The 13,285-nt window shown below is 42.5% G+C and overlaps 1 protein-coding gene across 4 annotated transcripts in view; it reads right to left on the reverse strand.

The window, feature by feature from the left end:
• Positions 1–5,028: 5,028 nt before the first annotated feature.
• Fam107b (family with sequence similarity 107 member B) overlaps positions 5,029–13,285 on the reverse strand; it is a 74,564-nt gene continuing 66,307 nt past the window's right edge. For all 4 annotated transcript variants that reach the window (XM_076939475.1, XM_034510897.2, XM_034510896.2 and 1 more), the window contains exons 3-4: positions 8,421–8,571; positions 5,029–7,621 (exon numbers count right to left, since the gene is read on the reverse strand). In XM_076939475.1, coding sequence (XP_076795590.1) covers positions 7,505–7,621; positions 8,421–8,571 — 268 coding nt within the window. In that variant the 3' untranslated portion in view covers positions 5,029–7,504. The remainder of the gene's footprint in view (positions 7,622–8,420; positions 8,572–13,285) is intronic.

The raw sequence follows: 13,285 nt of genomic DNA on the forward strand, positions 1-13,285 counted from the left end.
GCTAGCAATAAAACCATGAGTTAGTGTACATGTCCTTGCTGGATTTTTCCCTGTAGTTACTGTCTTCTGGCTGTTCCTGTGGCATTGTATTGAATATTTATTATTGACTATGTCTTCTGCAATGTCCTGTGTCTGAACAAGGTTATAAACATTTCAAACACAGAAGCCAGCAAGCCCTCTTGTAACTGTATTTGTTTGTTAAGTACTTGCAGTTAATTAGCTGCTTATCTCTGAGAAACACCAAAATCACTGAGGAAGAAAAGGGGAAATGGGACGAGAGCTCACACTGTGACAGCTCCTTTTTAATAATGGTGCTAACTCAGCAAATTAAAGCTGCAAAGTGCCTTGGCTCACTGGAGTTCTACATAGTGACTTTCTTCCATGCCATAGTCTTAGGTTGGTTATCAGTTCCACACCAGCTACCTATGAACCCTGATTCCGGTTCCTGGGGTAAGGCATTGCCCTCCTGGGGAGCTGCTATTTTTTTTAATCAAACCACTTTCCCTTCTTGCTGATGACTGGGTGACCCAGATGCAACTATGTCCCAGAATGATGGGGAGACGTAAATTACAAAAGGCAGATGATGATGGAGACGCTGCTGTCAGTGGACCTTGGCGGTTCAATCAGAATGGGACAGCACCTCGCTTCTCTGTTGCTAGTTCTATCTAGGCCAGCCTCTGTCACAGCCTCTAGGAGGCCCCAGGAAGAGGCAGAAGTCAGTCTTTCTCCAGTTCTTGACTAACTCTCTTCCCCAAGCTTAAATCTCAAGTGTTTGGCTAGCAGGAGAAATAAATGTACCAAGTAACCCTACAAAGGATCCACCTGGAACCATAAAAGAAAGTAAATAGAAGTTTCATCATCATCATCCGAGGCAGATGATTTGCCAGGAAGACCTTGACTGAACAACCCTGGGGCTCCGCCAAGGCCTGAGAGAGTAGCAGTATCTCATTACAGGATTTCCATTTCCTCCGTGTTCCCAGGCACCTTGACCCCAGCCAACATAAACAATAGCAGCAAGGACCAGAGGAGTGGAACCAACTTACCTTAAATTTCAGGAGCAGAGAAACCACATAAGGGTCAAACCTGCTTCCATGATGAGGCTTACAGTCAGTTTGGATCTTACACACACCCACACGCACATGCACACGCACACACAAAGGGCTTCTCAAGAGCAAAAGAACCAGCATGTCTGTAATTACAAATCAGGGATGTGGTCGGTCAGCTCACAGCAGCAGAGGTCCTGTGAACCCACAGTGACTGTCTGTGGGCTGGAAAAGTCAGGGAGCCTAGCAGTTGCTCAGTCTGAGATGTCTGAAGCCTTAGAACAGGAGAAGTCAAGCCTGCAGGCCCAGTCGAGGCTGGAGGCCTGGAAGCTCTCTGGAAAAGTTGCTTGTGAGGGTGTGCGAGCCAAACTGAAGAATGTGGAATCTGGTGCAGGGAGGGGCACACTGGAAGAAGCTTAAACAGGCCTGCTAGGGAGGAATTGGCTTGCACAGGTGTTGCTTCTGCCCTATTACGGTCTGCCCCACCCCAGTAATGTACATATTCAGAACAATGACCTATGCCCCACTGTTTCTGGAAATATCCCAGATATATCTAGAAATGCTCTTTACCAATTAGAACCAAGTCTAACCATCACAGGGACCAAGAAAGAATAGTAAAGTTCTTTTTTCTGAGCCTGCTTCACTTCACTTTATTGATACAAGGTCTAATTATGTAGCCCGGACTGGTGCTGCACCCCCTCTGCCTCCACCTCCTGTGTACTGAGATTATACACAAGCACACTGTACCTAGCATCTTCTTATTCATTCACTAGCCAACCTTGACAGTATCAATTGTGAGTGTCTATGATCTTGGATCACTGAAACCGTTGTATTTGTAAGTAATACATGCACTGTAGGTGGCAATAATTTCAAGATGCATGGTATTTAAATGATAAAGAATGTAGAGTCAATATAATACTTCCAGTTAGTGTTTCCTTTATTTCTGCTCTCTTAAATCCTTGTAATTCAACATTTTCTTACTGTGTAACATATTAAAAATAAGGCTGGGTATAGTGGCTTGCACCTGTAGTCCCAGCTCTTGATGGTGGTGGAGAGACGAGCAGATGGCTCACTACAAGTTCAAACCTAGCCTAGCCTATGTAGCAAGCTCTAGGTAAGCCAGGGGTGTACACCAAGACACTGACCCAGAAAACAAACAGCTATAATAAAAAGAAATAACCAACGTATTTGATGGAGTATTCCCATACATGGGCATTTTGCTTGTTCTATCAAGAATATACATTTTTAAAGTATATGGATGTGTTTGGTTTTTTTTTAGCTAAGTATATAGGAAATAATAATGGCAACTATAAAATAGGAGAAATTAAGAAAATTAGAGTACCAAATATAGAGAATACTGCAGATCCCACATGAGAGTGAATTAAAGAGGACCAATCAGTATGTTCAAGTTAATACATAGCCAAATATCCCCAAAATTCACCACACAGATCTGATGACTCTCCTTGATAAATATAAATAAATCTCAAGTTTGCAATTTGGAAGGCAAACATTTCAACGATGTTAATGGATAAGATCAATGTATCATAAAGGCAGGACGGTGCCAGCCACTCGAAATAAAGGCACACGCTGTTCCTGAGAAGGACAGCAAGCAAACGTCCAGTAAGTGGAAAGTTCTAAAGCTCCCATGACAAAGCAAGAACTCAAGGCGCTGCTCCAAGGCCTGTGAGTCACGGTTAGATTTAGATGAACTATCCAGGCAGGCTCTGTGTAAGCAAAAAATCAGTCAAAAATGCAGACCATCCTCCTTGAGTGAGTCTGAGGGGGCATTTCTTTTTGTAGTGTTGACTGGATGAATTTTCCCGAGACTTGAGGAGGGTATTAAATAGGTGTGGCCATAGTAGTAGGAAAGTAATTTTTAAAATATAAAATTAATAGAAGTTTTCATATTTTTTACAGGCTTGTGTGTATGTGTGTGGACACATGTGTGGCTCACATGCGTACGTAGAGGTTAGAGGTTAATGTTGGACGGTCTTCCTTCATTGAAGCCAGAACTTCCTGATTTAGCCAGTCTGGCCAGCCAGTGTGCTGGAGGATCATATCTCTCCCTCCTAAGGGCTGGGGTTACAGGTGGCTGTCGTGCTTAAGTGGCATTTAAGTGGATGCTGACTATCTGAACTACCTTTATTCCACCGGGCCTTCTCAGCAGCCGAAGGCTCAACTTTTATTATATATTGATTTGAAAGTTCCCTAACAGCCATACTAAGCCCATCATTGTAGTTCTGGTTGTTTGGGGGCAACTAAGTAATTATATTTATAATGCATGTTTATGTAGTCAAGGAAAAAAATTCTCAGAAGGAAAAAAAACAATGAAAAATAAAAGAAAGTGTATGAGCTGATGGGGAGATAACTGAAAACATCCCTGGTTGATAATCAGACATCTTTCTCAAGAGAAAAAACCAGGCAAAATTGTGATTCTGAGGCTACTAGCTCCTAAGACTGCTTTATCTTAAAACCTTGAAAATAAAACACCCTTAGGTGTCACACCAGTAAATGCAGGCCCAGTAACAGAATTTTAAAACTTTTAGATATAGTAAAGTCTATCTAAAGTCTTAAAACTTCACTGATAACTGTCATACTGGGAAGTTAATTACAAAGGGGGCATCTATCATTTGTAGACTCTACCTTCTGTGCTGGTTTTCGAGTCCACAGTGTAACTTAAATTGACCTTATCTAAGGGACTTTACAGTCCTCCACTCCACCAACTGAGCTTTCAAAGGGAATTAAAGCAGACTTTAAGATCAAGAGTCCAAAGATCTTAAAAGTTGGGCAAGTGGTCAAAATATATAGTTAGAAAGAAAAAGCATGTTGCATAGCTATTTTCTTCAGAATGTCTTCCTTCCAGAAAGGAGGCATGCTTGTATTTAAAAAAAAAAAAAAGACTCATTTATTTCATTTGTGTAGATTAAACTCAGGGCCTTAATGCAAGCTACATAGGTGTTCTACCTCTGAAAGAATATGCAGGACCCTTGCAGGCTTTTCAAATATTTATAATCTCTAATACAATGAAAATATTATTTAAGTTAATGAAATAAGAGTATTGTTACTGATATAACAAGAAAAGTACCCATATTCAGTTCATATGCAATGTCCCCTCTTTCCCCTCTGTATCTTTCTGTCCCCAGGAGTCCCCTCCTCCCTTTTCACATCCCAGGCTTTCTGCTGCCTTCCTCATGCTGCTGCTTAAAGACCCACACACACCACGTAAGGCTTAGGAAGTACATGAAACCCAAGCTTCTGATCCAAAGTTGTAACTAGTGATTGCTGGGGATGGGAGGCTCTCTCTGTGGAAGATGTAGCTTTCATGAGCCCTTATGTGGGATGAGCTTTTCAATGATGTTTTCTGTTGAGTCACCCATACTCCTGTAAGAAACCCCAACAACTCACCTGAATGATTGAGCCAGACATGAGGAGAATCATTTCTTTGGTACATCCTCATGTCCCATCTGTGAAGAATGGACATTCATTTCCATCTGCCCAGGGAAAGTCACACAGCGAGGCCTAACTGTCAAGGAAAGAGATTTGAACCTCCCCAACAGCAACAACATGATACAGCCATGTATACAGAGCATCCTCGGCTCTCTTCTTTGAGGGTAGTGTTCATGAAACTGAGTAAGCAAAAATGACACAAAAGCAGTCTTCCTAAACTTTTACTATCCACAAACACTAAAAATCTGGACCTTCTAAAAATGTATCTTCTACTGTCTTACTGAGCTCCTAAAAGACAAGTCTTGTGACCTGAAGGATCAACAGCTGCTACAATGTTGTGTGCTTCCCACAAAGGCAACAACACTTAGAGTTGTTGGTATGTGAGGGTGGAATTGGTTACCATGTAAGTTTTCAGATTCAACAAATGCACAAAGAGAAGACATACCTGATATTAGAGAACAGTCACCCCGGGGAGACTTGGAAGCTACAACACTCCCCTCCATCTGCATAGCCCTTAAACAAATGAGACAAACATGGCTGCGTGGTCCAAGCATTGGTGATTTTTATTAAGAATAACTTTGGTTCTAAGAATTCCACCCTCGATTCTGTAATACTTTCCATTAAAAAAAAATTATACAAGAGCAAATACAAAAAATATTAAATTATGAAAACAAATCCATTAAGGCCCCCTTTATATATATATTATGTACACTCAAATGGGTTGAGATTCTTGGAGTAGAAGAATAAAGTCAACTGGTATAGCTTAGAAAGCAATGCTACTTTACTAGCAGGAGACTACAAAACACAGAACTATTTTTTTAAGAAAACTACAGAGTGGAAAAATGGAGCCTTTTCCCCCCATAAGTGGCTCAAAGCACGACACTGCTCAGAGGGTGACTCGTCCTCGGAGTTTGGACTACACAGTGTTAAGTGCAAAAAATGAGTGACTGACGGCATCCTCAATGAGCGGAAGTCGAGCAGATTCCTAAAGGCCCCACTACCCGGATGCTCTGAGACCTAGCAGAAGCCATCACTTCATGTTATGTACAAGTCTTCTTTTGGCTAGACACTGTAGCACTAACTACCAAGGAAGATTGTAGGTCTGCGTGCAACCAGGAAGCAACTGTTTGTAACTAACTTTTCCCCGGGTGGTATAGAGTCCCTTGGTCTTATGAACAGCACCAGCCCTTCTATGAAAGCTGGCGATGGCCCTTGAAGATCCTGCCAAGTAGCAGAACATCTCCAGAGCTAACTTCCAGGTAGATAAAAAGGTCTAATTGCCCCAAATGGTCACCTGACCACCCGACATCATTACTCCATATGCACAGAGAAAGAATAAGCAATGTGCATTGGAGAGGTTTATTTCAGTAATCAGTGAATGAACTTTCTTTTCTCAAAGGGAAGGAAGATGACAGAGTAGTCACCGTACCAATCCTCAAGGGCAAACCATCTTATCTTCAGCATCTCATATTTTATTTAGATAGCACTTGCTGATAGGACCAAGAATCCTTTCTGTTATAATCAGCTCTCATGATTCTTGTCTAGCACTGAATCAGCATCCAGTTACTTATTCATACTTGAAGGGAATGTGGGCCTGTTAACCACCAGACAAGACTAGCAGCTAGTGTGCTAATCAAGTCTTCCAAAGCACTACATCTGGTATTCTATGCATCATGAAAGGAAACAGAAGTCTTCAGTGTAGAAATTACTGATTAAATCATCTCTATGGAGAAGTACTAAATACAAAAAAGAAAAAAAACTCCCATGCCTGTAGTATAAAATATATTTTGCATGAGAACTTTCATATTATTTGTAACTTAGGTGTCTCTTTGAACAGCATGCTAGCTAGCAAGAGGAAACTGAGCAGCCCTGCCCAGCACCTCAGCTTTTCCTGAGAGATGCAACACAGTAGTCAGGACCATCCCTTCCAACAGCATCATGCCAAGAGAGCGCCAAGATGGTCGTTCTTCATAAGAAACAAAAGGGAAAGAAACTTTGCCAGAGATGTTCAAAGCTCAAGTCTAAAATATTCAAAATGTCAAATGTATAAAGCCTTCCCCTAAAGTCTCCTAGAAACAGATCTCTATTTGCATTACATACAATCTCTAAAGGCCTCGTCACCCAGTCCTAATGGACACCCTTCTACTTGCTCTCAAGAGAACTCAAAAGATCTGGTCTCTCTCTATGGGACACAGAAGTTGAGTTACACACTCTAGTTTCATCTGACAAAGAACTGGGAAATTGTTTCAACTGAAAGAAATAGTTGAGCAAGAAATGACAAATTAAAACTGAATGGAAAGCCTATGGTTATCAAAGCAGGGAAGGAATGGACAGGATGTGTGTACCTTCTTAGAAGTGGAAAGGTGGCATCTGCCATGCTGTCACACCAAGAACCCAAGGGAATTAGAGCAAGTTCATGACAGGTTTTTCTGAACTTCAATGTCAACCAAAGTAATAGGTATGACTAAACACAAACAGTAATAGCCTCCAGTCTTCATTTGTAATGTGTTGGGGGGGGAGGAATTCTGGGTTCTCAAAATGAAATACAAATACTGGATGTAACAGATAAAATACATTTTGATGCAATCAAAAATCTAACAGATAACCCAAGGAGGGGATTCCAAGGAATTTGCTTAGTTTTTCAAAGGAACAAAGAAGGCTCTGTGTCCTGCTTAACTTGGATGGATGGAAGGGCCGAGTAGTGCAACCCTTGCACACGGTCCTGGTTCTCTTCGCTTCTTTTGTGGTTTTCCTTGTCTAAAGTCTCTAAACACAGGTCTGTGGTATCTTGTGTGCTGGTCGATGTCTTTCATTTGGCGAATGGGAATTGCAACCATCAAAGAAGACTCATCTACCACAATGGTAAATCAAACACAATCTTTTTTGATAGTAAAAATTCTCAGCTGTCTGGATTCTCTTCCTCAGGACTTTGGCCCAAGAGGAGCACTGTAGAGGCGCCTAGACAGGGCTCCTACAGAAATGGTGGGGGGCACACCAGGTCACACAGCTTGGGCCTAGGACTCCTGGGCCTGGGCCACCTCCTGGCCCGTTCTCCTGAGATTGCCTTTCACCTTCACAAACTCTGGGGCATTTTCTTGCTCTTCTTGTAATTTCTGCTTCTCCAGTTCAAGCTGAATGAATGTCAAACACAAGAAATTAATTATGTCCTAGAGGGGCTTTTCAGAAGACTCTCAACTTTCAAAAAAAAAAGATTAGTTATTTATATATTTAGGAATTTTAATCTGTACAGAAGCCTTTGTTGCAACAAACATACCCAGAGGTGACAACAATTAAAAGGATATCCAACAATTAAAAAGAACGCTCACACACAGCTGTTCTGGAGTCTTTCTCAGACAAACTTCAGTAAGTTATCCCAACACTTGGAGGGCAGAGGTAATTCTTCAACGTGTGTGTGTGTGTGTGTGTGTGTGTGTATACATGCATGCATATCAGCATGTATGTATACATCCATGTAAAAGGTTAAAGTTGACCTGGACAATCTTCTTCAATCACTATCCACCATATTCTTTTAAGGCAGGGTCTCTCAGTTTAACCCAGGGCTGGTCAATATGACTAGTCTATCTAGTGTGTTTACTCCAGGGATCCCTTGTCTACTTCCAAGTCTGGCCACCATGTCACACCCACCCCACATTTACATAGATTCTGGGGATCTGGATCAGGTCCAGCTATTAAGAAATGCTTTAGCCACTGAACATTCTTCCAGGCCCTCTGATGTGCTTTGGCCTCTGGTGCCTCTTTTAGGTTCCTCACGGAACTTGGGTGCCTGCCTTGAGTGGGATTTATGCCTCCACTGCATCCGTCTCCAGTTTCTCTCAGGGTACACATGCACACATCTGGCCTCTCGGAACTCTGCTTGCCTGGCATCCAGCATCCTTGCTTCTCAGAACAGACCCCTTTGTCAAGCCCTACCTGCTCCAGCTTCTGCTGCCGCTTTAACAGTTCTATTTCCAGGTCAGATTTCTTCTTCTGAGCTTCTTCCTCCTTCTGCTTGATCACTTGGTCTCGTCTTCTCTTCTCCATCACCTTCTGTAGTTCTGGTTTATTCTGAGGGGCAAGACCCCTAGGGCAAAGAAAGGATTAAAAGTCTGTGAGCTCACTGGAAAAGAAATATAATCAAAGGTATCAGCCGCAGAAGCGATGGAAACAGAATTAGCCAGAGTAGAGTATCCACTGCTAAGCCAAACGGTTCTTCAACAGCACTCAGACACTTACTGCACGGAAGAGAAGCCAAAGGAATCTCGGAAGAGTTCATAGAGTCCATGAATTCAATAAAAACACATTAAGGCCAGGGGCTGTGGGGAAGGCAGGCAGCAAGCATGCTCACACAGTGGGTGGGGCAGATCCTCACAATAGAGATGAAGATGCCTAGGACATGAGGCAAATCCACCTAAGTCACAAGCTGCAGCCACTAATCTCACATTCTGAAGACAGTTTACTGACATGGCAGCTGAGAAAAACGGCTGAGGACCTCTCCCACCTCTCATGTTTCAAACCTGAAGGAGACTTTCAAACCTTTAGAGATACATCCAAGGCTAAGCTATTCCTGAAGGGCAGAAGAGGTGGAGCACACTCTCTCCTTAACTGCCAGCCAGCTGTCACAGAGTACCACTGATGTGTGCTTAATGAGATATACAAGCGAGCAGACTTTAGGGCAACTCTACATTCTTGAGAGAAAAACTAGGTGGCTATTTTTTCAAATGGGGAAAAGCACACTCAAGCAGGCCACCCACAATGAAACGCTTGGGGCAATCCAACAGTTAAGACTCCATTAGATGCTTGCTGGTAGGAATTCTAAACTGCATACCAGCCCTGATTCACCTCTCTTTACGATCTATCCAGATCTATCCAGCCCCAGGTTTCTAAGATTCTAGATGAACCTGCCTACCTTCCCTATGTCTTCCTTATTTATACCATTGACACATAAATAATCTCTATTTCATTGTAAAATGTATGAAATATATTTCAAATAAAAATGAAACAACAGGGCAGGAAAAGCACTCTGCATCAGAGGCAGAACAGGTGTGTGCTAGCTGTGCACACTCGTGCTATGTATACATGCATGCAACTGTGCACAGATCAGCTCGTCTACATGGCACACTTGACCCAAGGTACACACAGCGCCTGTGCTCCCCGCCCCCCACCCTGCTGCGGAGTACCTCGCCTAGCTGATGACTACTGATCTGCTCTGGGGGACAATGTTTCTAAGGATTCTATCAACTCACACTGATTCATCAACTAGTGGTTGCTGAATACAGCTTAAAGAATGATGTCCAAAATGTTCTTCTGGTTACAAAACAAGCAAAAACTTACAGAACTCATGTGGACTTTAATTATGCTGATTTATGACTTGATTTCCTTGACACCTGTGTGCAGTTTCGTGCCTGCTCATTCTTGATAATTGTAAAATGAACCATAAAATCATAAAAGTAATCTCCCTTCACTAGAGCTTAAGGCAATTTTCTCCTAACCAACATCCTGCTAATAAAAATAGGGAAAGAAGAGCTATGTGTGTTATTTCAACAGTGTCTCCTTTCTTATCAGAGGTGGGTTATACCTAATCCTCATTCTTTAAACACGGCCACACAAGTCATTACCACCCCAAACCAATCCACATTTCATACTTCTTGGAAAAATTATACAAACATACAGATACAGACAGACAGACACACACAGACACATGCACACATACATACGCACACATACACACACAGACACACATGCGCGCGCACACACACACACGCGCACACATACACACGCACACATACACACGCACACATACACACGCACACATACACACACAGACACACATGCGCGCACACACACACACACGCACACAGACACACACGCACACATACACACGCACACATACACACGCACACATACACACACAGACACACATGCGCGCACACACACACACACGCACACAGACACACACGCACACATACACACGCACACATACACACACGCACACATACACACGCACACATACACACACACACATACACACGCACACATACACACACAGACACACATGCGCGCACACACACACACACGCGCACACAGACACACATGCACACAGACACACACACAAGATTCTGGCATCTTTTCTACCTTTTTTTTTTTTAATCACAATGAATTTTCTTTTCCTATTTTTATTAGTAGGAAGTTGATTAAAAAAAAAACTGCTCTAAGTCCTAATGAAAGAAGGGAGATTACTTTTATGATTTTATGGTTTATTTCACAATTATCAAGAATGAACAGATACACAACTGCAGACAGAGTGTCAAGGAAATTAAATATTTAATCAGCATAGTTAAAGCCCATATGAGTTCCCAGTATCATTAACCAGGAGGGTGTGAAGGCACACTGTAATCTCAGCACTCGGAAGGCTAAAGCAGGAAACTAGCCTGGGCTACATAGTAAAATGCCATCTCAAAATCCAAAAGCATCACTAAGGAATAATAATATTCAATGCATAATCCAAGCTCTCTCCCTTTTAAACAAACTGCAGAAGCACCATGTACATTGTATTCTTGTGGTAGGTATTGTAGTTTGACTCTGAAATCCCCAGCCTATCCTAGGATTAATAATCCTATGCTTATTTCATTCCTATTATATAATGTTGAGATTAAAATTTTTCAAATGCTGATTATGAAGATTTTGAGCAAGCTTCTGTATCCATGGATGCAAGGAAGCTTAAATGACAGTGATACCCTCTATAATTACATAATATGTTTGCAACATTTTAAGCCACCAAGCCTATGATACTTTATTACCAAGGCAAAAAACCTAATATGTATTATCTTAATTTAAAGTTAAAAAGGGAGATTGGGAGGCTTTTAAAATCATATTACATATACTGGGTTTTGTGTCTGTGTATCCATAGGTGTGTATGTGTGTGCATGTGTACGTGTGGTCACAGACACACAACATGCATATGGAGGACAACTTGCTAGAGTTAACCTTTCCCCTTTTACTATGTATGTATCAAGGACCAAACTCAGCTTTTACTGGCTGAGCCTTCTCACTGGCCCTGTGAGGCAGTTTTAGGGCCATTCTCCACCCCAAGTCCAGCCTTCCTTCGAGCACTGGGGACTCTCTACCCAGGAGCTCTCTATGAACATCTCTCCTCCTAGGTCTGCGGATCACACCTTCCTTGGTTTTGGCCCCCGCACAAGCGAAGGTATTGTTGGACTGATGCTTACTGCCCTGAATACAAGTCTATGAGTTTTTTGTTTTTTGGGGTTTTTTTGGTAAATGATTAGCTTCTACCTGCTTTGATATATGATAGCAAAAAGAAATTACAGACTTGATCTTTGGTCTTCACATGACCAAAACAGGTCTAGCAATATCTAAACCATCGTGGGATCTGAAGCAAGCCTGCCTAGGACATTATGTCTGCATTTTGCTGGGGAAAATGATGGGTTTGGTGGTCTCCAAACTGAGGGGTCGCTTTGTGTAGGTTCCCATTCTTCCAACTGTCCTGCTCTTGGCCTCCATTCCCTTCTAAGAATAATGGTGGGGGAAGGGCTACTCACTTAGTCTCTAAGAAGCATGTTAGCTGGAAAGTTTTAACGAAATTTGTGAAAAGGAAGAATAAAGCAAAAGCCAACCCTAATTGTACTGAGTATACATTTTCTAGATTATAGGTGACAAACTACTCTGCCCAAACATTATTAATAGCCTGCATCATACTGACACTAAACAGGTCTTAGAGCAGCAGAATCTGTCTCCTGATTTCCAAAGAATGAGCCTTCCTTGTATCTCTGTCTGGTTTTGCTCATTCCTTCACTGTCTGCTTAAACACATGGTGTGTGTGTGCGTGTGTGTGTGTGTGTGTGTGTGTGTGTGTGTGAGAGAGAGAGAGAGAGAGAGAGAGAGAGAGAGAGAGAGAGAGAGAGAGAGAGAGAGAAAACACCAGAGGCTATGAGTATCTTCCTTAACCACTGCCCATCTTTGTTGAGGCAGCGGTTCACTTAAATGAACTGCTTCTCAGCACAGCTAGTCCACTGCCAGCTTGTTCCACAGCCCTCTGCCTCTGCTTTTCAAGTTCTGAGATTATACAGGTGGGCCACCATATTTGCCTGGCATTAGATAGGTACTGTGAGAACAACCTCTGGTCCTTGCACTTGCCAAGCAAGGGCCTTACCTGCAGATCCACCTCCCCAGGCCCACAGGTGACTCTTCAGGCAGCCCTAGCTCAAACTGCTCCCAAAGGCTGACATTAGCTCAGGCATCGCAGTGTAGAAAGGTTGTGCACTTTGAGTTTAGAGGGAAATGGTGTGAACCCCAGTTCAGTGTTTAATTAGAACTGCCTTAAGATCTTGGCCAAGCTGCCTCTGTTGGGTAGAGTGACTGATGGGTAGTGCTTAAGTACTTGAGTTTGAATTCCCTTGAATTCACAATGAAAACCAATCCTGGTCAGCATAGCAAACGCTGTAATCCACCGACACCCGAGAGATGGTGACAACAGATGCTGGGAACTTGCCGGACAGCCAGTCTCAGACAATCAGAAAGCTCCAGATTCAGTCAGACACCTTGCCTACAATGAAGTAAGGTGACAACTGACTGAGGAAAGACCACCTCATCTCTACATATACCTTCATACACAACTCTGCATACAATGGGCATTAAATATGTAAGCAAGCAGCAGCGGCAGGCCCAGCCCCAGAACCCAGAGGAATTTGGGGCAGAGACAGGAGTGACAGACTGTACAAGACAGGATATTTTGCATCCCTTTAAAAATTCAACAGAAAAACAATAAAATTTAAAAT

The sequence above is a fragment of the Arvicanthis niloticus genome, chromosome 8, assembly GCF_011762505.2.
Source record: "Arvicanthis niloticus isolate mArvNil1 chromosome 8, mArvNil1.pat.X, whole genome shotgun sequence".
Taxonomy (NCBI): domain Eukaryota; kingdom Metazoa; phylum Chordata; class Mammalia; order Rodentia; family Muridae; genus Arvicanthis; species Arvicanthis niloticus.